This window comes from Haemorhous mexicanus, chromosome 1 (genome assembly GCF_027477595.1).
Source record: "Haemorhous mexicanus isolate bHaeMex1 chromosome 1, bHaeMex1.pri, whole genome shotgun sequence".
Classification (NCBI taxonomy): Eukaryota; Metazoa; Chordata; class Aves; order Passeriformes; family Fringillidae; genus Haemorhous; species Haemorhous mexicanus.
This window is the reverse complement of record NC_082341.1, coordinates 35,912,955-35,940,888: the sequence shown is the minus strand read 5'-3', so window position 1 is coordinate 35,940,888 and position 27,934 is coordinate 35,912,955. Positions and strand designations below refer to the sequence as shown.

General features: G+C 38.3%; 1 protein-coding gene across 2 annotated transcripts in view; it reads left to right on the top strand.

The window, feature by feature from the left end:
• Positions 1-27,640, top strand: part of TBC1D5 (TBC1 domain family member 5) — a 317,365-nt gene extending 289,725 nt beyond the window's left edge. For both annotated transcript variants that reach the window (XM_059845995.1, XM_059845985.1), the window contains 4 exons: positions 3,752-3,851; positions 17,189-17,268; positions 18,030-18,206; positions 24,470-27,640. In XM_059845995.1, coding sequence (XP_059701978.1) covers positions 3,752-3,851; positions 17,189-17,268; positions 18,030-18,206; positions 24,470-24,763 — 651 coding nt within the window. In that variant the 3' untranslated portion in view covers positions 24,764-27,640. The remainder of the gene's footprint in view (positions 1-3,751; positions 3,852-17,188; positions 17,269-18,029; positions 18,207-24,469) is intronic.
• The last annotated feature ends 294 nt before the right edge of the window (positions 27,641-27,934 follow it).

The window sequence follows — 27,934 nt, the reverse complement described above, 5'->3', positions numbered from 1 at the left end:
AACCATTGTATAGTTCCTTAGATACCCCACCTCACTCTTGTTTAGTATGTATGTAAAATTAACCTTTCTGCAGTCATCAAGGATGTTCTGTAATAGCAGTGACTTTTCACAGGTGGTAGCCAGTGGTGTTGCAATCACCCTGTCAGTTTTTTCAGCGCCCATAAGTATATCCCATGTGGTCCCATGTGTTTGAACACACACTGCTTCTCCAGGTATTCCCCAGCTTATGCGCTTCCCCCTCCATAGCCGTTCCTCTCCTTCCCAAACAGTACATCTGGGGGTCTGGGAACAGAGTTGGCCTAAAAAGTGAGATGCAAAAATGGATTAAAGTGCTGCAGCCTTTTCTGTACCGTGTGTCATGGTCTTACCTCCCTTAGCTAGCAATAGACCATTTTCCTTGAATCTCCTTTTGCTGCTCTGCATACTTATAAGATTACTTCGTTACCCCTTAATGTCCCCCATTAATTTTTGCTCCAGATGGGGTTTTGTCCTTCCTAGTTTTGTTCATGTGCCCAAACAATGATTGTGTGCCTGTCCTTTGTTTCCTGCCATTGTTTCCACACATGTGCTCTCCATTTCCACCATTTCCACCTCCATATGTGCTTTTCCCATTTCAGTTCATTAAGAAGCTCGTTACTCAGCCGAGTGGACCTTCTGCCTACCTTGTCTGTATGTGCTGATTCCTCATGTATATCTGGGTTAGGTCCCTGTTCTGTGGCAAAGTCCTCCCCCTGAGATTACCGAGTCTGTTCACAAAGATTTCTTCCCCATCTTTACCAGGTAGACCTGTTCTCTAAATTGTCTGTCCTCATCAAACTGGGAGCCACAAGCAAAATAGTTGAAGCCCAGCTAATGCCAGCAAGTATGTAACCACATGTGGGCTCCCTCGTACACATGCTGCTCTCCAGGCTTTTTCTTTTTGCCATAGGATTGAAGAGAAACACCAGGGGAGTTCCTGTCCCCTTCACCCTTGCTCAGAAGCCCTTAGGTCACTTTTGAAGTAAAATTGTTGCACATCACCCTGTGTTTGGTGAATGCATGAATAAACAGGAAAAAAGTCAGAACATTGGGTGACCCCAGACAGTCTTTTGCAACACCACAAACAGAGGCTCCAAACAAGCAAGAGACCTTCCTAAGTGACAAGTCAGGCTTGAAGAGTCACCAGCCACACACTCATCACTTTCCATTGGTAGTGCTCTGATAAAGTGTCCAACCTGAATTCTTCCTCTGAGGGAGCTTGTTCTTACCCTTCTGCTGCCAGAAGTCACAAGTTTACAGTTCCCTCCCTCTTATCAGTGTATGCCTTCTTCCCACTGTATCTTGCCTCCGTTGTACCTTTCCTGTCTGTTGCATGAAGTTTTACATCTGGAAAGATCTTGTCAATCACCTGTCTGTCACCCCAGTGCAATAAACACACCTGCCTCTTCTTACAACTCTTCACCTACTGCTGTGGAGCCACAACCCTGCAAGCCCCCCCTCAGAAAGGTCACACTCAGAGTCTGCACAGAGGTGGTTACAGCACCACTGGTGACAGCAGAGGTGAAGGTTATACCTTGTAGCGAGTCATCACCATTTGGATGTTGTCTAATTGTGCAAGCTGCCCTGGGTCTCTTGTATGTCAAGTACCAAGTTCACTGTCTTGCCTGTTTGCCCATCCCACTGCCAGCACTTCTTGGTGCCATTCCCACAGTTGCCAAATAAGTCAGGAACTACAAGTCCATTTAGCCTTGTGCAAGATTTCCCACCTGGAAAAGAGACCTCTTGCACTGTCTGTGACTCCCTGACCACAGCTCCCTGCTTCGTGCCTGCTGGGTCTGCTGAGCACTGCTCCTCCCCAGGCTGGATCCCAGCGAGCGGAAAGAACAGGGGATGTAGTTTAATCAGCACTGCTCTCACTTGCCAAGAGAAGAGGTACTGTTGTATAATTGAAAAGGTCAGTTTCAGACTCTGTTTGGATGAATTCAGCTGTCCAAAAGCATTTCAAGATCAATTTACTGCAGGTTTCACCTATGAATAAGAAAAAAATTATTCTAGAAGACATGGAAATATTTATTACAAGAAGTTAAATTTTCTTATTCACCTGTAGGATATAAACTGGGGTTCAATTACTGGCTAATGATTTTAGAATTTGATTGTGTTATTTTATAGTAGAATACTCAAATATTTTCACTTTTCCCTATCTTACAGCTGCGCTTGCAGCGCCAATGGTACTTTAAAATTTATGGTAGATTATTTCTTGCAGTCAATAGCTGTTTGTACTAGAAAAAGGTCTTCTGCAGGAACATCACTTGAATAGAAATGTCAATGCAGATATGCTTGTACGGGCCGTGACAGAACTGCAGACTTTGAATGAGGTCACGCAGCAATTCTAAATTGGCAAAAATCCCTTTGAGGTCTAAGTGGTCAAAGTATGAGGATAAGAAGGAAAAGGTGAGAGTATATAATATAAAGAAATAGCAAGAAAAAAATATTTCATATCTATTAGGTGCAAGGAAAAAGCATGCAGGCAAAAAGTGATAGCGCTACAGTTAAGTTGCTTTTTATTCATCAATTGCTTTTGGATTTATGATATATTAGTGTAAAGTTTCCTTTACTTGGTTCTGACTTGGTTTCTGATGGAGATTAGGATCACTTTTACCTTTAAATCAAGATTGACTCATGCTATTTATTCTTTCTGATCAGTTTTGGGGTTTTTTTCATTTGAAAAGTAATTTGCTCTCTACTGCTCAGGGATCTCCATCAAACAAGACTGTGATAGAACTGCAAAGCTCCAAAGAAAAACAAGAGGCTAAAAAATTACTTTGGCCTTCTCTGAATATCTTTAATTAATTTGAATACTTAAACAAAAGCCTGCTTAATACTGTTTGTGACTTAGCTTTGAAGGAATTTTTCCAAAGGAGTGGTGACCTTCCTCTGGAGTATGGTCTTCAAAGTCAAGACTGGGTGGATTTGTAAACCAGCAAAATAAGGCATTCAGAGAGGAATTCTTAGCTGAGATAGTTCCCATTGCTTAGACAGGACATGTATCCATGGCTGGGTACTAATGCTTCTCTTGGCCTTTAAAATCAATTTTTTTAGTTCCTATTTTAAATTATATTTGATGCATTTTTTTTTAACCTTAACTTGATAATTTAGAGTAACTGCTTTATACTATGTGTGTTAAAAATAGTTTTCACCTAAATATTATGCATGATGGTGTCTGAAAGTGAAGCTGGCTATGAACAGAAGTGTAGGGATTAAATACAGAGAGAGGATGATGGATGATTACAAAAATGAGTGTGCCAAAATAAATGGCAGTAATGCATACTTGAGATGCAATACTAGGTCTCATGAAATATGTCTCTTGAAATTAAAAAAAAAAAGGTTACAAAGGAATAGCTGAGGAAATTAGAGGAAATAGAAGAAATTAGATTTTTTTTATTTGGTGAGTTTTTTCAGCCAGTGCTGTGGTACTGTGTTTGCACAAGTGAAACCAGGTAGCTGGTCCATAAAAGAATCCTGAATCATTAACCTTTCTGAGGTCAATGTAGATAGGTTTTTATTTAATTCCTTAGAAGGAAAAAGAATAGTATGAATAAACACTGAGATATTAAAACCAAACCCAATTTCCATGAAATGACAAAACTTTCCAAGAACAAGGGAATAGAAGAAGTTAAAAGAGGTCTAAGCATGTCCAGGATTAACCTAACTACTTTTAGTCTGCATTATAGAAATTTTGGGCGTTTTAATGCTAATTATCTCTTCATTGTAGGAGGAGGAATTAGAGGCCCAGATTTCATTCCTACAAGGACAGCTAAACGATTTGGAAGCCATGTGTAAATATTGTGCAAAGATGATGAACACGCATCTTGGTAAGTGCAGTACCTTGAATTAACCTGTAAATCTTTGCAAAGGCTCTTTCGGTGTTTGTATTAGAACTAAAACAATATTTATGTAGTACAGTGCATATTATTTTATAAGCCATGATGAAGACTGAATTGATGTACTCAGTTGTTCTATCAGATGCTGCCAGCTTCTGTATCTTTATTCTGTCACACTTTTAAACTTGAAAGTAGGATAGCCACTGATGATACTAATAAGAAGTAGGGGCATTTTAGCACAGATGCCTTTGATTTTTTGTATTGTAGGAGACTTGTTGGAGCTCAAACCATGTGAACTTAGAGACTTGAAGTCCATTTGGAGTTCAACAGTCCCACAGTGATACTTGATGTGTGCAGTGATAGTTGTATAATATTCATATACTTTCATTAAATGTAATGTTTTTATAATCTACGATTACCTTTGATATGTTAAAGTGTTACTGTAGGCTGGATATTTTGATATTTTTCTCAGAACAGAAGAAATATAGTAAGATAAAAGTCAATGCATTGGGAACAGAATCAGCAAATACTCCAGTCTAAAATTCTGCCTACATATTGCCAAGACAAATCTCACACGAGAAAGTAAACAAAAAACTTCACTCAGATCAAGAGTAAATATTTTTAACCAGGTTTTGATAAAAGTGGTGATTTTACCCACAGGCCAAACTGTGTCAAACTGAACTCTAAATGTTAGTATATTTAGTTATGTGAAAAAGCACTATTGTTGAGGAATCAGGGCAAAACTGCAATAATTTTAAGATTTATTTATGGCCTGCAATATCTGAGCCAAATAAATTGAAGTTGAAGATTTCAGTTGGTAGAACTAAACATGTGATATCTAAGTTTGTTAGGCCAGAAGGTTCAGATGTGAAAACCATATTGTAATTGTATTTTCTTTCGTGTGGGTGTTTTACTAGCCACTGTTACAAACCTAGGAAAAGTTATAAATATTGTATTGCTTGAAAGTTGGGAATTACAGCCTTGAAAAGCCAAGTCTAAACCTCTATCCCTGACAGCTTTAGTCTGATGTATTGTATTGCTTTTGTGAAGGCACATGACTAATGATGAGATTAGAAGCAAGCAAAGGGATAAATTATTAGCTACTGAAATGATGGGGAAAAGATTGCTGTGTCAAGAAGAAAAACTGAAGTTTCTTTCCTCTGGGAAAGAAGACAAGGAGTATTTAGCAAGGGTATCAGTTCCAAGCATAAACATTTCACCAACTATAGCTGCACCAGGAATCAGAATAAACCCAGACAAAGCTCCTTGAAGCAGTCTGCCTTTCAGCACTGGATTCATGAACTGAAAGCATATGATCTGTGATCGTATCGAGGGGTTAAACTCTTTTTCACAAACATATTGGAAACAAAAGCATTTCGGGCCAGCAGTCTCCCAGGAGCACTGTGGAGCGGTTTGTTACCCTCACAGGATGAGGAAAGCCATCCCTTATAGTGCTTTGGCTGTGGGGTGCTCTGGGTGTATGGCGACACCCTGCAACAGTCTCAGAGCCTGCCGGCCCAGGCTCTTCCATGTCTACTCCCTGTACTTCTTCACAATATTCCTGCTTGTCTTGTCAACATCATGGACTATTAACTTTGTAAATTTGTCTTACACTGGTGTGTTTATATCCCATAGAGATTAACAGTTAGGAATGATAAACAGCACAAGAGAGACAGAGACACCACCAACCTTCACAGCCTCTACACTTACAGCAAATTTATGGGTTTAGGTATGCCCAAATCAACCAGCAGATGATCCACATGGAAACAGGAAAGAAAACCCACCACAACTCTTGCTGATGTGGAAAATCCCAGCAGGCTGTGCTAGAAAATGGATTCTCTGGTGCATCATAGAACACCCCTGAGGATTATCTCCAGAGTGCATATACTGCTCAGGGCTTCAGAGAAGGGCAGCATAATAAAACCCAAGAGCATATCTGGTTGTTTCTAAAGGGAAAAGTTAGCAGGGGCTGCTACAGCCTATTGTCCCCCAGCTATCTGTTTACCCATGAAAATGGCTTTGTTTCAGAAACTGCAGAGCAGATGAGTTATATCACTCCTCTTGTAAACTGTCAGAACACTTAACTTCAAGGATATTACTTCTTTCTCTCAGGCTGAATTTTTCTGACTTCATCACCCAGCTATTGGCTCATGTAGCATTTTTAATAACAAAGTGGAAAATCCTCATTTAACTTACCTATATGCAGTGATAAAGTAATCTCTCAGCACTGTCTATGCTAAGTAGAACATTACATTTTATTTTGTGTAAGTTACTTTTTAGACCAGATCATTTTTGTGGTCTTCCTTTGAATTCTTCAGGATTTTCATATGTCTTTTCAAGTGGGTCAATTGTATCAGGACATGCTGTACCAGCACTGGGTCCAGGAAAGTGGTTACTTAGCCCAGGGAAGGTCATCTCTCTACTCTCATGTAACATTGCTCTTTTTAAACATTTGTATTGCAGCATCACATTAGTGCTCTTTGATACAGTGATAGTTTGAGGTGATAATATGTTATGACCTTTTAAATTTGGTGAATCACAGCTTTCTAAACAGAGGCATTTATCCCGTGGGTAAAATCAGGAAATGTTTATTTCCGCCTGTGTTCCTTGTATTTGACGATATTAAAATTCACTTCTTGCCGTTTGGCATTTTAGCTGAATAATTCAGGTAACTCTGTGATGTACTCAGTTTTCTTCTGCCCTTCTAACTGCAAGACATACCCATCGTATATTTAATGGTTGTCCAAACTGTTGATAAAAACATGCAGATATATAAAAGTTGGGGAGTCTTACAGAGCTAATTCTTTCAGCAGAGTTAGACAACTCTGTGAGTTATGAATATGTCAGTCAAGCAGTCAGGCCTGCCTTTTAAATTTGATAAAATTTAAGTGCTTATACTTAAAAAGCTCCCTTTTTTTTAAGATTGATGTTATAAACCTGCCTTTTCAGACATTATTACTCAACCAGTATTCTTTTTCTTGTAGGAAGCATTGCATTTGCAGGTCACGTTATAATAATTATAATGTGCGTTTGCAGGTCACGTTATAATTCAGGCTTATAATAATGCATATCCAGTGATCATTTGCCACAAAATTATCACAATATCAAACAATTACAGAATATTCTTCTCATGGTTTATAATGAGACAGTTGAAGATTTTTTGGCTGTCTTTTCTCAGGTTCTTTCCCTTACAAGGGGAATCCAGATGACAGTCAGATGGAGTTACTTCATTATAGAGATGATGTGTTGTAGCTGAGAAATTATCAAAATAACCATGAAATTATCTATGCTGTTTTGAGTATGAAGGACAGAATGGCAGTTTTTATTTTGTTCATATGTTCAGAGATGCTTTCATTAAATGTTTATCTCCTTCTGTAAATAAACCCCACAGTCTACAACGTGGCAACGACATAATTAACTGCTTGTAATATCGGGGCATGTTACCATGGCAATGAATGATGGTTCTGAAATATTGCTACTTAGTGCTATGGGTAGAAATTAGAAATAGTGGGTTCATTATTAAAATGGAGGAAAGTCATTTTGTGATCTTGTTCTCCATTTTAGGGCTGTGCATTAGAAAGAGCTTTACTTTTCTTTCCTTTCTCCCTTAACCACTGGAGTACTGCTCAGGGAAAATTCCTTTTAACACCTCCAAGGACAAATGTCAAAATTTAGGTATGTAAAATGGCAATACAGGGAAGTAGATTTTGCTGTTTCTCCCACCTGTTTTCATAACCTTGTCACAGCTTTCAAAAAAAAATCCTGTGTTCAATTTTTCCATTACTGAAATGAAGATACATCCAAACTTGTAAACCTGTCATGTGGCTTTGTTCACAAAATAAATGCAGAATATTACTCAGCTCACAGTGAAAAAGTGTAGTTACCATAGCTATCACTGCTCCATCATCATCACAGATACATTTTCTTGATGTTACTTTTTCACAAGCACTAGCCTTTTTTAGGAAATAATATTGTCACTGGTGATTTCAGAAATATGGTAATATTCTTAAGCATTTTTCTTTCTGGGAGATACTCTACTGTTGGTGCACATAAATTCCTCAAGGCTCAATGATTCAGAAAGCTGTAATACGCCATTTAAGTATTACAATATTTTTACCTGTCATAACGTTACTTCTTTTTTGAAGAATTTTGATTGTTTCCTCCTTTCTTGAACTATGTGCAAATAAAGGCATCAAGCTAGCAAGCGCATTCAGAAAAAGATTTTTCCTGGTAACTGGTAAATGTGACATCTGTATGATGTCTTAGAGTAGATAATGAAAGACATGTCTAAGAGATATGCACACAAACAGCAGTCAGAGGTCCTTATAGTATCTACTGGAAGATTCCTCTCTTGTCCTTCACATTGGACATGGGAATGAGTCTGAGGCATTTGTTCAACATGGAGTCAGTCTGGAGTGTCTCCAAGATCAAAGCTTTGTTACGTCCCAGGCTCAAGCCTGTTAGATGGCAGTTCAGGTGACACCAGCTAATGACACTGTCATCTGACACCATCTGCTATTCTGATATCTTTAGGGTTTGGACCATGTCCTCACTGGCCCACAATTAAAAGGCAGCTTCTTTTAAAAAAAGTGAATTCAAGCCCTGGAGAAGTATCAGCCCTCCCCCTCTATAGGCAAGTACCAATGTGAGAGATTGTGGAGGTTCTATATTAACTTGCCAGTTTGTTCCAGAAGGAAAAGTGCTGAATTTCAAAGTGTTGTCTCTTTATGTGGGACAGGAACCAATCCATCACCACTATCTCAGACAGAGGAACCTACCATTTGTTTCCAACATGTTTTCAGACCTCCAAGTGTGGGAAAGTTTACCAGGTAATTACACACATTGCACAGGAAGTCCTTCTCATGAGAAGCAATTTAAAGGAACATTGGTTCAGTATTAACTTGGATATGGAGATCTTTATATAGAAACTATTTTTTGATGGCCAATTTATCAGGTTATAAAAGTAGAGAAACTAAGGTCATTCCCCACTTGCTTTTGCTTAAGGGCAGCTCTATGTAAATGCAGAAGGTTGCTTCCCCAGCTAGCTGAGATTCAGAAGCAATTTAGCTGCTTTCTTGCTGCACAGAGCCTCAGCTAATAAGCCCTGAGGATTCATATCGTTTCTGCAGAGTTAGCTCACAGGGTTCTGCACAGCACCCTAGAAATATGTGCAGAGGTACCCAATTATACAGAGGAAACATAAGTCTGCCTGGTTTTATTAATTTCACCTTCATACTGTTACTGCTTAACTTGAACCAGCTGCCAGAAGGAGATTCAGGTGGGTCTCAGAAATATGCTGCTCAATATCTTTAAATCACTTCTTGTCTTGGAGGCAACATCACAAAAACCTCTTAGGTCTGACCCACATCTAGTAAAGCATCATGGCTTCACTAAGCCAAAGCAAATAAATCCTTCTCTGAGCTTCCCATACAGGGCTGTTGGCTTTTGCTTGGGTTGCATTTTCCAATTTCACTCCTGCTGTCTGTAATATGTTGCTATGTCCTTCACCAGTATTCCAGTACATCTCTGCCCCTCCATTGCGGATTATGGAAGGGATGTGGAAAAGTGAAGTTTTCATCTTCCATCCTTCTAAAGACCACCAGCATCCTGCCTTTGGAATGGCATGTCAGCTCTCAGCTTTCATAGGTAGCCTGTAAAAAACTGCGTGTATTTACAAAATGCCCAGAAATTACAGCATCATGGTAATAAGAAAAATGAAAACCAGTCTTTTGAGAGTTCTTTGGATGGGATCACAGGACATCCCTGCCACAAACATCAAGCAGTGCTGGCACTTGTATATTCACTAGCACTTCCTGACATCTTCCAGACAAATATTATTTGGAAGACTTACTAAAAACAGTTCAAAGCCACCTTTTCACTGTGATTATTGCAAGCACCATGAGCAAGGAAGAAAAAATACCAAAATAAAGAAGTAAATACTTACAGGATATAGTTGCTAGTATAATTTTAGTTGTTGTGAAATAGCACTTCTAAAGGTTTAATTAGACTGATTTAATTCCTTCCCCCTTATCAGTCAGTGTAATTGTTATAAGGATGCATTTTATTTTAAGGATCATTTACAATGGGGAAAGGAGAGCAGGAAGTTGATTTAATGCTGAGTATTTAGGGATTGACATACTGCCCAATATAGACCTAGACACTGCTTGTTAAATGTATGCAAGATAGTACTGAATTCTTGTTTTATGTGTCATGTGATGAGATGAAAGGTTATGACATTTTAGTAAGGATAAAATGAAATGGAAATTATTTTGCTGCCCTGTGCTGAAATGAAATACTTCAGCATTTGTTGAGGAAGTAAATGCATTAAACGAGTTCTCTTATGCTTGGGACATAAATAAAATAATCCATGGTTTATAAATCCATTGTGATTAGAAATGCTATCAGTATAAAAGGCCACATCAAACACAGGCCCGTGAGTCTAAGGGATTGCTGTATTTGGTTCGGAATAATGATGTAAAATAACCTACAAAAACAGCATATAAAGAAAGAACATTAGCAAATTTATTAAATCAAATGTAGGAATGTTTACTAGGAAGCAAGTATTTGTTGTATAGCATAGTATGCAACAAATATTTGTTGTACAGGCTTACATTCAGACTGTCACTTCTGGTCATTTTACAAATACTTATATTTTTTTATATATGTATTTTTTTATTTATTTATATGAAGAATAAAAGTGTAATTCTTCATGTTCCATGAATTTTAACCACCTTTTTGTCACTTAAGGGTAGCTTTTAAGGTCAGAAACAACTGGTTCAACTCAGAGCGAGCTTCCTTTCTTTCTGTAACAACTGTGCCAGTCCTGAAAGTCCAGTGGTGGTAGGCACCTACAGATGCTTTCATCCCAGTAGTCTGACTGAAAAGGAGATTAAAATAATGAAGCTTACACAGCCCCTCATTACCTGATTAACAGCTCTCCTTACAACTTTCAGAGAATTCCTGTTGCTTCCTCCCTGTTCCTCAGTGAGCGTCTCTCTTATATTGAAGTACACTGACAATCCACTCTTTCCTTTCCAGCATCTCTTGGGCAGTGGTTTGTCTTCCAGTTCCAGCTTTAAGGAAGTAAAGCCTTAGCAGCAGCTAAATTGTTGTAGGACAAAATTGTTAGTTTCCCCATTATTTCCATAAATACAAGGTATATGTTAAGCATAATCTGCTTACTGTGTGTAAATTAGAGTTGACAGCTAAGAACTGATTGTGTCTTTGAGCAAGAGATGGGGAAAATGACTTCATGACCCTACCAATCTCCTTCTTTGTACATCTGCAGTTCTGTGCCTTGCTATGAGTTGATCATTGGTAACTTTTTACTACTGTTTCTCTGATGTCACAAGCATTACCACACTTCAAATATTGATGAAGTGTTGGTGCTCTGCACAACATATGAATCAGAAGTATAAATACATCACTTATATTCAACACTGTATAAATCGTTTCTTTTCAAATAAATGTTTTGAAGAATGCAGTCTTTCACAGATAATTTCATATTTTTAGGAACTTTAAGTTCTTTAAGACTCAAATGTTGCTAAGTGGTGTTTTTAATATAATGTGTAATTGTTACTAGAAGTGTTCACATTCACAGTGAGATAGGTAAATAAAAGGCTGCTTAGCAGTGATGCTTTCATCAACACTTAGATCACAAACACTATTGTTTTAGAAGGGAATTAAACTCCTCTCATTTGCATTTTTAATGCTGGAAGGAAAATGCAGTAGTTGCAAACATCCTGAGTTGCATTATTAAACAATATCACTGTGCCATACAGCATAGTCTTTGTAGAAAGGCCACAAACCAGTGTTAAGGTCTAGAGTTCATTTTTGTGCTCATCAGACCAAGTTCAGCTAGGAAAGTATTTATTGTGAAAAGAGAGAAGAATTGATTATCAGAAGCTAAAGTCCCAGTCTGTCCTCCTAGCCCCTTAATGTTCTTGAAAAGGCAGTCTTGCTGTCACTAGTATATTGTGCAGGGAATGTTGGAAACATTTTCTGTAAACCCTGATTTCATAAAGACAATCATACAACAGTAATGGAATATGAGTCCGGAGAGTTGGCTATGCCTTGACATATATAGGAACACTTTTGGCTTTTCTGTTTTGGAAAAATAAAGATGTGTAGTAATACCCTCAATTCTCTCCTTGCTCCTGCCTACGATGGAAGTGAGAAGGTACTTTTGCATTCTGAGTTTGAGCTCTCTTCCCAGTAGTGAAAACAAGGGTGAAAAAAGTCAGTTTAACATGACTCTGGCCCTGTTGCTTGTTCACAAGTCATTGATCAGGAGCTAGTAGTAGAAAAGCAGCATTCGTAATACAGCTTGTGGCTATTTCAAGTTAGCTCCTCTCAGCAGGAGTCATCTTCCTGGAAAGGCCCCACGGAGACCAGCTTAAAATAGAATCATGAGGAGGGAGATGCGCTGCAAAAACAGCAGTGAGAAAAAACAAAACCTCGGAGAAGTTTGTTTTTTTCCGCATCCATCTGATTTTATGTCAAGTGTGCTTTGTGCCTTCATCTGGCAGAGTGTTTGTCTCCCACCTCCTCAGTGGAAGGGAAGAAGTGCAGGTCTTCTGGATGGATGGGCATGAAGAGATGCCTGAGGGGACCTTGTCTACAGCAGACAAGTTTTCCCATTCATTTAGTGCAGCTCCGGTTGGGTGGTTGGGTTTCTTGCAAAATCTGTATTGAATGCAAGCAAAATTTTCAGTGAAAATTACTGTATTTAATAAGCCTCTAAAATAATTTTGCCAAGCCTAACAGCTTTTCCACATTCAGAGAGGAATGTTTTGAATAGCCCCTTTCCCTGGCCTGGGAACTCAGCAGTGACTGCTCACACCATCATGGAATATTGAGCATTTCAATCGTCAGAGAGCATAAGCTTTATCTAATTTTCCTGCTAGAAGCTGCTGTGGATGTTTTTCCACTTTCATCGCTATGGATAGCATGTCTTCAGTTTAAAATTTAGCAATTAATTTAGGGGAAGGAAATAGAAATCCTGATTTTTTAAAGTATTCTACAGTGAGTGTGCATGTAAAGTTATTCACAATTTGCCATAACTGTGAGAGCAAGAAATAAAAAATATATTTCATCTCAATTTTTAGCTGTTTCAGCTGTTGCTAACGAATTCACTACCTGCCACAATGTTTCTCCACATTTTTTAAAAAAGAACATGAATGCAATCATTTCCATGTTCCTGCTCTGTAGCTGGAGTTGGATTTAAAGTATATCAAGGCAGCTGATCACAGTCTCACTCAGGAAATAATTATTGATTTACTGGTCCGGTATCTAGCAAACTTAAACAGGTCTGGTCATTTAAGAATAAGTACCCAAAATTAATTCTAATCCATTTTATAAAAGGCATCCTTTGAGATGTGAATCTGGTTTAAGGGCATCCATCAAAGTGGATAATGTTGCTGACTTCTGAAGAGAACAACTGGTTTAACAGCTCTGGTATTTCTGAGGCTTAATCAGGCTCACAGTCAGGGTATGACAGCTCATTTTGTGATAGTCAGACATTTGTTAGCACTATTTTGAAACAAATCCAGAGTCTTGTAATGGCAGTCTGGTATCTTGTACATCTCAAAGCAGTGCTCTGACCACCAGGTGAGAAGTTGCAAAATTCACTTTTTCTTTTCCTCAACTAAGAACTTCATTGAATAAAGAAATATTGTCTTTTTCTGGAGAAAACATTTGGCATCAGCTAAATGAAATCTTGAAAGAATGAAAAAAAAAAAAAAAAAAACAAACAGGGCAGTCAGGAATATTTGACCTTAACCTTCGTTTACTCTGTGCAATAGAATTTTAATAACTTTTGAATAACAACAGCTATCCCAACAGATGGATATTTATAGCACAGAATCAAACTGGACTCAATTTTGAATAATATAGAAATCACATAATCTGTTTGTTTGATTCATTGTATCTATGGGGGTTTTTTTAAAGGTAAGAAGGTGGTTTCACTTCCAAATTGACATCTGCAGGGTTTTTTAAAGATAGTTACTTTTTTATTAAAAAAAAACAGCTGTGAGGTACTGATATATAGCAACAGATACGGAAAAAAATCAATATGTGGCCAATTCATTCATATACATGAAGCACTTCTCTCAAAGTACTATAACATCTTCTATGAAGGTAGAATAATTAAATTATACATCTCAGCTTAAAGTAAAAGTCCTTCAGCTGAGTAATATTATATCAATATGTATATCAATATAGCACTCTTGAAATAGTATCTTTTAAAGTATTTCCAGTTGCAAGGGTACCTTTTGAGATACAGAAAGGTAAAATAAGCTTTTGTCTGCACTTGAGAGCTTGTTTTCCCTCTTGATCTCAGCAGCTGACTGCCCTATGAGGTCCCCCCAGCAGTGGGAAAACCTTGGATGAGAGTTCCCCAGTGAGGATGCTGTGCCCTGGCACAGCCATTCACAGGAGAGCAGCTGCAGAGCACATACCAACTTTCTTGTCATCCCTCCTCTTCTTCCCATATCTCTTTCCAATCCACATGGATTTCAAAGGGGGGTCTCAGCAGAAGGATGTGATCAAGGAGGCACTCATGCAAAATCACATTGCCTGTATGCTTCACTCATCTAAGGATTATTTTTCTTAATTCCTCCCTACTCACTAGCCAGGGGAGAAGAACGAGCAGTGGTAAATTTGGGTTCCATTTATTTAAAAGTTAAAAACCTTTGTGTTCAAACGAGATGAGGGCAGCAGATTTGAAGCCATATGTAGTTCAGCAACATATTTAAGAAAAGGATTCATTGCCAATTCCACAAGGAATTCTACCTTCCTTCTGTTTCATTGCACTAGAGAAGGACATCCCAATTTATGCCTTTATGCCTCAGTTGCTACTTATTGGCTGTATTTCCTACTTTTTTGCACCTAATCTTTTTTCCTCTGAAAGGAATATTAAAATCTGGCATTAATCTTACTAAAGTAAATCTGTGATGATACAAATATTTCTATTAATTTTTACTGCTGGGTAACTATCCTATTCCATTCATAAGTTTTTAGAAATTTCTCAATGTACTGGCTCATCAAACACGGTTTCGGCTTGGTTTTACAGTGATGATAAATAATTTTCCTTATTTTTTTAAATACTGATTCACAAAACATCTCTAAAGGTCGGTAATAATAGCAGAGTATTTCTACATCATGTGGAATGCCTTTCAGCTTTTGTTTTCTTGCTCTTGTTGTCCCAATTTTTTATATTTCCTTCATTTAGTCTTCAGCAGGTTAGAGGTTTGCTTTGAATTATTTTCTTGGTCCATCTGCTTAGTTCGTGTGCATGCCCTAGTTTTTAATGTATGGTTTAATTTATGTGGGGATCACCCACTATGGAATACTTTCCTTTCTAATGCTGAAATCTCAGCATTTCTAATGCTGAGAAGTGGAAAAGACAGTTGAATTCAGTGAGTCAGGCTGTGGTCAAGGATGGCTGTCCTGCCTATGAAGGCTTTGGACTTCTGATGTTTCAAATTCTGGACCTTTTAAAAGAAGGAAATCATGCATTCTTTGAAACAATGGAAAACAGAATGTAAGTTATTCTTTTATAAATAAATATTTATGTATTTTACTTACCAAGTTGAGGGAATAGACAATTTAGATATAAAATAAAAAAACAAGTAAAATGTTGCAATAATTATGGATTTTCTGAATTCAAAATGCTACATATTTGCAGAAAGATCTGGTTTTTTATTATTTCTGGCCCTCATAATGCAGTGTCTTTCTCATGTAAAATTGTTCAATTGTAAAACAATTTGACAATTGTACAACATTGCTGCAGGACGTTGCCACTGCAGTATAGTAAATAAAGTATGCTAAATAATGTGAGCATGGATCTCGTTGTTCAGGCAGGCTGCTTAAGCAAAGCTGAGTTATGGTACCTTCACTGATACTCTTGACCTTGATCACATCACCTTGACTTTTGTCAGCTGTTGCCTTTCATGGTTCTGGACTCTTTCATTCTTTCTGTGTCTCAGATTGCTTTTTAGTGGTTCATTTAGTACTTAGGCGTGGTTCCTTTCTCCTCTTCGCCCTTTCTGTGCCTCCTTTATACCCATTACTGATTTCTGGCCCCGACTCAATTTCAAACTTCTGTTTATACATGAGTTTTAAATCTACCTCTCCCCTTCTAATCTTTCTTCATGTCCTGTCTCCCACATCTCATTATATTGCTATTTATTCTGTAAACACAAAACTCATACCAAATTAGTCAATGCTTTTACTTGAAACTTCATATTGTGTCAGAGTTGGCAGTGTCATCATATTTGTCCTTGTCAGGATTATCTGTTAACAGCAGTTCTGGCTTTTCACTGATTTGGGCCCTGAACATGCAGGATGTTGTTAAAGACAAACAAATGCAATGCGGGTGTGGATTAATTGTACAAAGCTCTAATTGTGAAGTACCGGGGATACACATACTCATGAGCAGCAAAGCGTTCTTCCCAAATGAGTGTCACTCATTGGGCTCAGTCTGTGTATGTAAGACAGGAGTGGCACAAAGGAGTATCCTGTCATTTTCAGTTGACAGATACCATCTCATTCTGCCAATCTGTCTCTAGAAATCTTTGCTGTTTTCTTAAAGAGTAGGAAAGCAGGAGGTGGGAGGCCAGAAAATTAACTGAGTCTGCAGAGTTATTTGAGTTGTAGTTTCTCTGGGCTGTGTTGGAGTGTGGAATTGCCTGGGGTTGTCTTCCTGCAAACACTCTATACCAGGGTAGTGAAATGAGTTCTTGAAAAACCACGCTGTGGGTATGGAAGGCAAGAGTCTCCTGAAGTGTTGGTACTGCGCTGCTCCTTCTGTCAAATAAGTTTTGCTCAGCCCTGGGTCTTTTACCTAAAAGAAGAGAATAGAAAGGGAATGAAACCTTTTGTAGTCCTTCTATAAAGAAGAGTATTCTAGCATCTGCAGTGGCCATGGGATCAAGATGAAGATTGCTGTGCTTCTACCTAAACCTTTCTGTGAGATGCAGCAGATTTCTCTGTTTTTGAATCCTTTCCAAAACATTTTTAAGTTCAAAACTGTATGTAACACAGAGGTTAGTTTGGTCTTCTAGGGGCCAGTAGTAGCCTGAGTTCCTTGGTACACAGGGGCAACAGAAGTCCTGCAGGAGCAGAGCATTGCTGGAGGCTTCCTGGCAGCAGTGCCAGACTCATGCTGGCCTCACCTCTGCAGATAATAAGGTTGTCAGTCTCTAGGTTTGGATACAGAATTTTGTTTGCAGGTCACAGAAGTTTGTTTTGAAAGCATCAGTCAGCAGTAAGTAACAGCACGTTTGAGTTTATTTAGGATGTTCTCTATCTTTCTTTTGATGTTACAGGAAATATTCAGGAAGTCATTTTGCAGGAACACTTGGAAAAAGAAGATGAAATTCTGGTTTCCTTGGCTGGTTTGAAGCAGGTATTACTATTGCATAGCTTAACCTTCTTGTGCCCTTCAGAGCTATTAATCCTTTCTCCTTTTTTTCTCCTATTTATTCTTTCTGTATACTGCTGTTTTGTCTTCTTGTAGCTGTTTTACTGGTGCATCAAACCTTGTGGTGTATTTTTATTTGTAACAATAAAACTCAGCTATAAAGAGTTCAAACAATTTGCACAGTATTTGCTCCTGTGGAAGTTTTGGAGGCCTCAGATCAAAACTAAAGAAATGCAACATCAAGTGCTGGACTTAAGCCCTGCTATCATTTTTCTTAATGCCAAATGTACTTGCTAGACAACAACTACGCCTGTGTCCCCATTATTTCATTGTGACAACACTTGAATATCATTGAATTAAAGAAAAAAATACTACATACATAAAATGAGAATACTGCTGAGCATCTGTAGCTCTGATTATACTGCCCTCTGCTCCCTCAAAATACGTTTTATGAAGAGCAATGTTACATATGTTAAACCTATAGTGAGGCAGTAAATGAGTAATCTTAACAGTCTTATTCTCTTTAGATTTCCTGGATAGTTGTTCTCCAGACTCTAATAGAAACCACATTTCACTGGTATTTCTATCTTTAGCCAATATAGATATGAATATTGACTCGCTTCCTGTCTTTTCAAAGCAAATGTTTTGGGAAAATGGTATATGAAAGCACTCTGCACAGAGCTTTAGAAAATGTAGAGTTCCTCCCAGTTTTTAACTTATATCCATCCTTTCCTATTCAACAATAGATCAAGGATATCCTGAAAGGTTCATTGCGTTTCAACCAGAGCCAGCTGGAAGCTGAAGAAAATGAGCAAATCACTATTGCTGATGATCATTACTGTTCCAATAATCAGAACAAGGGGGCAGGTGATGTCCTAAAGGGACCTGTCACGACAAAGCAACAGTTCATCTCAGGACAACAGGTAAAATAAAAACATCTCAAGTAGGCCATTGATGGCCTTCTGTTTTTTGGAGACTTCCTCTAGCATGTCCAGACATGATGTGGGGGACACCAGCATTCCTGGTCCATATGGAGAGTGGGTTAAAACTGTATCTCTAGCTACTGCCCTGCTCTGATAATTTTTATTGTAGCCTTATGCTCCACACACAGATATTTAAGTCTAAGTGTTGGGCATTTGGGGGGAGTTCTTTAACACTGTTGAATCACAGAATCACAGATTAATTTCCTACAAAAAAATGTAAAAATTGCAGGTAAATGTTCCCATACCAAATGTTCCCACATGATTATTCTCATTGTCCTTGTCCTCCAAGATCCCATTATGTAAGAGCTGATTAACTGCATTGCAGTGTATTCATGGCCTGTGCCAAAAAGGAAATAGCAAGGAGGTTGCTTTTACCTTCTACTTCATTGTATTGACTTTCTCCTTGAATCTGTAAACAATGTTTTCACATACAAAGCATACAGTCATAGGACAGATTCATAGACAAAGGGCCCTCTCTGTTTAAGATTCAGTCCAACCCAAACGTGATCTTAAATACAAGTACTTTCGTGCCTGCTCATTTCTATGTTGGAGTTCTGTGAAGTCTGCCACCCTGCTGTTGATACTCACACTCATAAATCAGTGGCAGCATTATCACCTCAAAGTCTGAGTCTGCAGTCAGTTCACTTTTGACAATTTTACTTAAGAACTACAGGAAATATTTATTCATTTTCGAGTAATGACGCAGGGTCATTTTGATTTATTACACACGATCCCCCTGAGTTAGAACAGTCTATGTTAAAAATATATATTTTAATTGTATTTTGGTATTAGAGGCAATACCGAGATTCATGTTTTTATACTCAGTAATGGTGAAGAGCAAAGCTTTGCTAGAGAGTTTTCATTTCTTGCTTAGCTGTTGTCATTACAATCACTACTTTCTGCCATAATAAAGGCATAGCTTAAACTGAGACAGCATATTGGAGTGTTTGTATAATGGCCTTCTATTTTTGCCCTTGATCTCCTAGCTTTTTCTATGAAGTACCTTTTGTTTTCTTTCCAAAATGGTAAATAATGTTTTTTGATGATTTTTTACTTCTAGAAACTAGAAGGGAGAATGCCATATAACATGGCAGCAAGCTGTCTGTGGGTGTAGGTGTGTGGGTGTGTCGGTGTGAGAGCAGACCCTACTGATGCTGGAGAAGCCCTTACTCAGAGGCTGGTCTAAACCATGTATCATGGACATGCTGGGACTCTTTGGGTATTGAGAGTGGAGCAGGTGAAGCCTGCTCTACACAGATTTCTCTCCAGTGCAGATTTTCAGGGCAATGTACAATGAGGTGTGGGCTTGTCCCAGTGTGTAGTCAGGGCATATACATCCAGCCCCAGGAACTGAGTGGCATCCGTGGCTCCCATAATTCCAAGGCTGCTCATAAGTCAACTAGGAGCAACGTGAGTAGAGGTTGTACAAGCTGAGCTGCTGCAGAGCATTAATGAGGCATTAGCACTGCATGGTTTATGTTTGGAGGTGCAGCACATTCATATGGATTAGCCTCCTCTCCTCTTATCTTTGGGAACTTCCAATTATGATAATGAGCAACAGCACCTCTGACGGAAGGAAATACAGGACAATAAAACTATGGAATAGTGGACTGTGATATTAGACTGTTAATTGATGGGCTCAGCTGTTGGCCCAAACCAGGCCACAGCCCAGGTTTTTAGCTCTGCTGAAGAAAGGGGAGCTGCACTGGTGCCCTGGGTCATGCTGCGAGTACTCACAGAGAGCTGCAGGCAGATTAAAAAACAACCACTTCTAGCTATTTTAATGCATTTCTTGCTAAATAAATTTCTACTCTATTTGCATTTTCTGTGATTTTGGTAATGCCTGTAATTCTATTTGGTGTGATTTGTACTGTAGAGTTTGTTCTTTGCTGGAGTTATAGGGTTATTTTCTAGGACAGTTGAAACAGGTGTAGCTATTTTATAAATGAGATTAAAATCTGATCTTTTGAGCCTGGTTGTTATATAAGTATAAATTATTTATCATCTTAGCTTTTTTTAAAAGTATTCTTCCTCTTTTTTGTAGCAAAATCCCTTTCTGCAAAATGAGGATAAGGATATAGCCCTTCTTTGGAAAGGAAAGCTGCAAAATTAAAAATGCAAAAAAAATTAAGATAAAGGCTAAAAGGAATCAAGCATTTTTTTGGAATGTTTGGCTTTGGTAGCAGCATGCAGTTGACAAACAGAAGGCTTCTGTTGCTAAATAATGAATGATAATTAACACATTATCTTGCCTTTATGTCTGTTCAAAGAAGGAGGCAAAATGAGCTGCTGTTCTTCTAAGCTTTCTTGATTTGTATCCTTGCAGTTAGTTTTAACTCATTCACAGTGTGAAGGCAAATGAAATAAGCCTGGTCCTAGTAGCTGATATTCATCAGGAAAAATTGTTCGGAGAAGCCATATGGCAACGGGCGTAAGGTTGTTAACTTTCAAAGCTACTGGAAGTATAATTCTGTCATTTTTCATTTATTCAGTAGTGGCAGCAGATGGGAGAAAACATGCTTCACGTCAGCATGAGTTTCCTGAAACAGAAACAGGCGAAAGAAGAAGGAAGGAGGTATTTTACCTCTGGAAATACCAGTTCCAAAATACCAGTGTATGCTAGGGATAGGCAAGCATTTACAGGCAGCCCTTTTATAGGATTTTGGGGTCGATACCTCTGCTTTGCTGCTTCTCTGTTACTTCAGTGAGCTATAGGTCTCCTTAACCAAACCAAAAAGTGTGGGTGGCGTGAAGAGTACTGTTGGGAAGCTCAACAGTAACAACAAGAAATTGGGATGAGTGGTTTTCTTTCCTTTATTAAAGAGCAGGATGCTTTTTTCAACTGCACTAGAGCACACTCTTGAAAGCAGAATTTAGGAAACTGGGGAGTGCCAGAAACAAAAATACTGATCTTGCTGGGCGAGTGTTTCACTAAGTAAGATCTGTGTCACCCTACGCAGGGTGGAGGTGTGAGGGCTGTGAGGACTGAAATAAAGGATTCTTGATAGCTTGGAATAATAAAGTGTATAATTTTGAAAAATGAGGCAGTACTGCATTCCCTGAGAGCTTTTAAATAGAAGTGTGAATAGTGGCCAGGTGAATTATGTGGCAGTGGTTGTTTAGAGGAATGTATATTTCTGTTGTACAGGGCAGGGGGATGGGTACAAGTTCTGAAATTTTGACTATGGCATTTAGTGCTCCCAAAAAAGTATCAATACAGGCTGGAGGATTAGGGATTGAGACCAGCCCTTCTTGAGAAGGACTTGGGAATACTAGTGGATGACAGGCTGGACGTTTCCCAAATGTGCACTCATGCCCAGAAATCCAACTGGCCAAAGCAGTGTGGCCAGCAGATCAAGGGTGGTGATTCTGCCCCCTCTGCTCCCCTCTGGTGAGACCCCACCTGGAGCACTGCATCCAGCTCTGGGGTCCCCAGCACAGAAAGGACATGGGCCTGTTGGAGCAAGTCCAGAGCAGTGTGACAAAGATGATTAGAGGACTGGAACACCTCTCCTGTGAAGACACGCTGAGAGAGTTGGTGATTTTCAGCCTGGAGAAGAGAAGGCTCCAGGGAGAACTAATAATTGTGTCTGTTCAGTGCTGAAAGGGGGGCTTAAAACAGAGATAGAGACAAATTTCTTAGCAGGGCCTGTTGCAATCGGACAAGGGGCAATGATCTTTAACTAAAGCAGGGTTGGTTTAGATTAGATCTAAGGAATAATTTTTTTTTTTTATGATGAGAAGGGTGATATACATTGGAACTGGTTTCCCAGAAGGGTGGTGGGTGCCCTGTCCCTGGAAACATTGATGGTCCACTTGGACAGGGCTCTCAGCAACCTGCTCTAGTTGAAGATGTCCCCGTGCCTCTCTGTGGGAGTTGGACTATGTGACCTTTAAAGGTCCTTCCAACCCAAACTATTCTGTGATTCTGTGTTGCTGGAGCAGAGCCATGGTTGTGTGCTGCCTGTGTCCTCAGGCCCCTGGTGATGGCAGCTGACTCACTGACAGCTCATGAAGACAGCATTTCAAACAGACAAGATGAAAGCAAAAGGCTAATTACTAACAAATGATGCCTCAGCTCAGAAGTGTTTAAACAGTGAAGTGTCTCTCCTTGTAGAACTTTGTGGTTTTAACTTCATGGAAACTGCTTTAAGTTTTTGACATTTGAACTTCTCTGGTTCTGCATGTATCAGGAGAGTTGGAGATCAATTTTGATAACACTCAGAAAAGGCTAGTTGTTGATCTTTCTAAAACCAATCTGTTGGGTTTTGTACGAATTTTGTTATACTTTTTCTGTGAAAAGGGAGATACTACCAAAAACAATAGATGTCAATTTCTATCAGTGTGACAACTGTCTTACATTGGGAAAGGTAAAATTTTGGATTCAAGATACTTCCATTTGAATTATAAAGTAGTAAAATTAGTTCATTACAAAACAGAATATTATATGTTATTAAACCTATAGTAATGTTAATATTATAATATTATTATACCTGCATACTTGTATATAACACACAAAAATTATAAATTATGAGAACAGGATATTTCAGAATTTACTAGAAAGGAGATATTTGAATCCTTATTAATACAAATTCTCCGACTTCTGGGAGTCAGCAACAGGTACCCCAACATGGGCACAATTCTGTATTTGAATATATTTTCCCATTCAGCTGATATTTATCTTCATTGTGACTTCTTACAATTTGTAATGAGTATGCAAATGACAACCAAAGACTTCCAGCTCCCTCATTTCATCTTACAGTCATTCATAATCACAGGTGGGTAAGAAAATAATTTTCACCTGTAATAATAAATTTTGCATAACAAATTTTGCTGGTGGTCGTGGATTCTGTAACTGCAGTTGTGGCTTGCTGATGCTGGTGGTACTCCAATTTTATATACCATGCTGTAGGTTCATCTTTCTCTCATTCAGATTATTCCTGAATTTTTTTTTCTGCAGCTGCTTTCTTTTTTTTTCTTTTTGTAATACCTATAATCTCTTTTCCTTTTTCTTAGTCTTGCATTCATTCATGTAATCAAATATTCGGCATCACGCCGCTTCAGGATGCTTGTTCCTACAGGCTGTTTGGCAGGTTGTATTATTACTCTGAAAAAAAACTGTGTGGAAGCAACCAAGAAAGCAGTCGTGTTCTTACCAGAGGAACATAGCACTAGACAGGAGTTGAATGCAGCTCTTGCAGCAGGAAACAAAGTGTTGTCTGTTTGGATTGCAACCAAGCTAAAAGGCTGCCAGTTGTCAACAAGTGAGAAATCCCACTATACTGTGTATGGCAGTTTCCCTTTCTAATTACATATAGTTCTGACTGGAAAAGCTGGGATTCTGAGTGTGGCTAGTATAATGGAATATAAGACTGAGACTTCATAGTTTTCTGATGCACTGATGCATGGTCTTGAGCTACTACTTAAACGCTCAGGGACACACATTTCCCAAGGTCTAACTAGACAGAATTGGGATCCCCAGACCCTCATTTTCTGGAAGAGTTAGGAAATAGTCAACAACACTAACACTGGAAGCTCTGGCAGCCCTGATTTTTTGAACCCAAACTAGTGCACACTAAACCAGGTCTATGGGTGGTTCAGATTTCACAAGTCAGGGTTTTACTAGGAAATGTTATATCAAACTATTCTCCTGACAGGCTCCGAAATGCTATTGTACATGCAAACCAGCAAAAAATTTCTCAAAACTACTTCACTAAGTACTACAGGAACCCACAGAAATTACTGAAAATTTTCACCACTGTAATGTATGTGTTTGATGCTTGGATGCTGTGGTCACCACGTGGATGCACTGTGATGATGAGACATGTAAGACTGTTAGACCAAAAAAAGTATTTTTAGAGTGTTACATTTTATGCTTTTTTAAATTAGCTCAGTTGGTCAGAGCATGGTGCTAATATGCCAGTGTTGTGGGTTTGATCTCTGTGGGGGCTGTTCTTAAGAGCTGGGCTCGATGATCCTTATGAGTCCCTTCCAGCTCAGAATATTCTGTGATTCTGTGAAATAACAAACTATGTGATCCAAAGTTAATACCCACTTTATTTTTCACTTTATGTAGTCATTGCCACTTTTGGATAATAATTATTCCTCTGTCCCATTCCCATATGTCTGACGTGCTTCATAAGCCTCATTATCTAATGATGCTGGTGCTCACTTCAAGTCTTTTCTGTGCCATTATTTCACAGACTACAACTGATCCAAGCACTAGTGAGAGCAAGAGTGCTGATGACTATATTATGGTTTCCAAAGAAGAGGAGAGAAGTAAAAGTGCTGTTCCAGAGCCGGTACAGCCCCTTCAGGCACACAAGGAGGCAGCAGTGAAGCCAGAAGCTCCATCTCGTTCTTCTTTGATATTTTCCGACCCTCTGATGGGTTCCATTTCAGCCTCCTCCAGCAACCTGAGCTCCAGCCCTGATGATGACAGTAGTAATAACAGCAAAGATTCTGACTTTGCTATTGTCAGTCCACTGGACATCTAAGGAAACAGGTTGGGAGAGTTTGGGAAATCTGTCATTACAACTCAGCTCTAATTTCTGTGATTCCAGGGGTTGGATAGTTCTTTGGATTACAAGGACAAAATATAGATAAAGGTAGCCCATTTCAGCTGCCAAAAGCCTAAATTAAAATAAAAAGGCAAACAAACAAAAGATACATAAATTTGCTACTTTTAAAAAATAATATATACATTTTAATAACTGCCTTAAATAAAGACCCGGTAAAACCCAGTTCTAATATACAGTTATTATTAATTATGCTGTTACCCTACTTAGGAGCTTTGTTACTATAGAACTGTTGCTTTCCCAAAACATAGACTAGTATATGCTAGGTACCATAATGGAAATGTGTGGATACCTGGCATCAGACCTGAAGCAGGAAAGACAGCCTAGATTTTATATTGTCCTTTTACAAAATATGCTTGACTGGGTTTTCTGTGTAGGAAAGGGTACTGTTTCTTCAGAGACTGTGATTAGAGAAGTAGGGAATGAGTATCAAAAAGATTAAAAGCATCATCCTGGTAGGAAGTTTGTTCTCCCTTGCGGAATCCTAGTTTCTTCATTTTCATCCTGCAATAGCCTGAGGTGTGTTCAGGGCAGAGGTTTGTGTAGGTGTTCCTCAGTGCTTACAGGAGACTGTGTGACAAGCTCCTTGAGAATGGGGACCTACACAACAGAGCCTTATTTGCCTTTCTCTACTTTTTCCCCTTGAGAGCTCCCAGTTCACCTCTTTCCTTCTTTATCTTTGTCTACTTTTACTTCCCCTGGCATGATTTTTTTAATTTTGCTCAGACTACCACAGTCAAGAAGAAGGTGCAAGGGAAATAACAGTATTTCATAATGTAGACCTGAGCTGGTTGAACTAAAGCTAGCCCAAGTGTGATTACTTACCAGGGAAGGTTGCAAAGTGAAATGAAATGTTCATAATTAAAAGCACTTTATGTCTCATTGCTATTACCTTCTGTAGACTCTGTTTACATATATTCCTGTATGATTTCCATATTTCTAATCACAAGAAACATAATGGTGCAGCAGCGTTAACCAACAGAAAGTTTCTGATTAGTTCTTTTACTTGTTCTTCTATGGAAAAGTGTATTTTTTTCCCATCAAGTCCATAGTACATTTAATAACAGCTTTCTTCAAGTAGATAAGTACTCTCTGATCCATTTAACCTCTGTTGGAATTCAGAAAACAAAACTGGTGGTGAGTAGACTGCTCCTCTTGCAGGACCCACACAGAGTTAGCTTGAGGAAGGAATATTAGTATGTCACTGTCACAGCAGCAAAAAAAAGCATCATTTGCTTTAAGATGCATATACATTCTACCATGCAACAACTTCCTATTTGCATGGCAAAGCTTGTGTTTGTTCAAAGTTATGAAATTGTAGTTATTTGCTGCTTAGTCTGTAATTGTAAATGAAGTACTGTATCCCAAAGATGAGGTGACGTGTAATTTGCTGGTCTTAGATTTTACAAGGTCTGTGTCGGTGACTGAACTGAAGAGTTAATTGTCATGTAATTACATGGTAGCTGCCATCCTTACATGTTCAAAAGCCACCATGTAGATCTTCAGAGATTATTTGTGCCTTGTAAAATGTTAAAATACTAGAATGTTATGAGCAGGCATAGCATCACATCTCTCTGCAACAGAGTGATGCAAACAGTCAGGTGACTGTTTAGATGAAAGATCTCAAATGCATAACATTTTGGAGAGGTGTTTATTTTAAGGTTCATAAAAGATCACTTTGGAATTCAGCATGCATGCCTGTCTCCAGTTTATTTTATTACCCTGAGTTTGCATGAATGCCAGGGGATGGGGTGGCTGGTTGATTTATTTAGGTCTTTCAAGCTTTTCCAGCTTTAACCTATGCATCAAGGCTTGTGGCACCATCTGCAAAGAGTGGCTGTTGAGGAAGTTCCTGTGGAAAGGGGAAAGAAATATTCTGGGGACAGAGAGAAAAGTTTTATATTCTGTGATACATAAACCTTCAAAGATTCCAGTAGCTTGGCAGGAGAGAATGTTTTTACTTATTTTTTATTTTTTTAAGCATCAGTCTTTTGATTTCTATTCTAGTGGGTTGTTTCAGGGATCACATTGCTATTTTCTTGAACAGTCTCATTGCCAAGGGAAGAGTACAATTTGTACAGGTTTTTTTTATTTTTGTAAATTAGTTGTATCTTTAATGTTGCATATTTTAAAACAGTAGTTTATAAAAATTTGGGGAGTTTCTAAGAAGAATCAGTGAATACCAATAAACTGAATGCGTATCATGCCATAGGATATGACAAAAATCTCCAAAAGCAGAGTAACAATTATACAAATAAGATCAGAGCAACTCCAGTAATTCAGTCTGGTTTGGTTGTACCATGTCCTTTCACATCTCATATATGTTGTCTCTGATATTTGATCTTAGTGCAGAGATAATGAAAAGTATTTTAGTATATTCATTAAGTTAGAATCTTGTTAATTAGAAAAAACATCAAATCATCACCCTGTTTTGTGTTAAGAATATACTGAAAGAGGAATTGTAATTTAAAATACAAGATTATTAATTTTCTCTGGAAATGACCTGCTCATAATGTTCATGGATAACCATAATCAGATAGAAAAATTATTAGCATTGCAAATTGCTGACAAAAACTGATGCAGCATTAAGATTGCTGATCTGAGACTGTTTTACTGTATTTACTTTATAAAGTAATAAATATTTATTACTTTAAAGTCTCTTGCATGTCATGTCAGTTGTATGTACTGCAGAAAGGCAGCATCATATTTTGACTGGGTATTGATTTAGTCGTGGAGCTTTGTATCTTTACTCTGGAAGAACATTTAGCCCGCTTTATTAAAGAAAGAATTAACAAACTTTTTGGGTTGTGCTTGTGCTCTTTTCTCAAAAAAGAGGGAAAGCTTTTTGGCTAGAATACTGGAAGTATCATTTCTGAGAACTAGGATGATTAAAACTTTAAAACTATCTATATAAGCACAAAAACTGATTATTACTTTAATCAGATTTTATGTATGTGATCCAGGGAATAAAACTGCTTGTCATTTATCTCAACTGAACAATATAGAATATTTCCTGTTTTATGAAATTTCTTGTATCTGAAAATGAATCAGTATTTACCATGACATAACTTTTCTGTAATTTCATGAAGC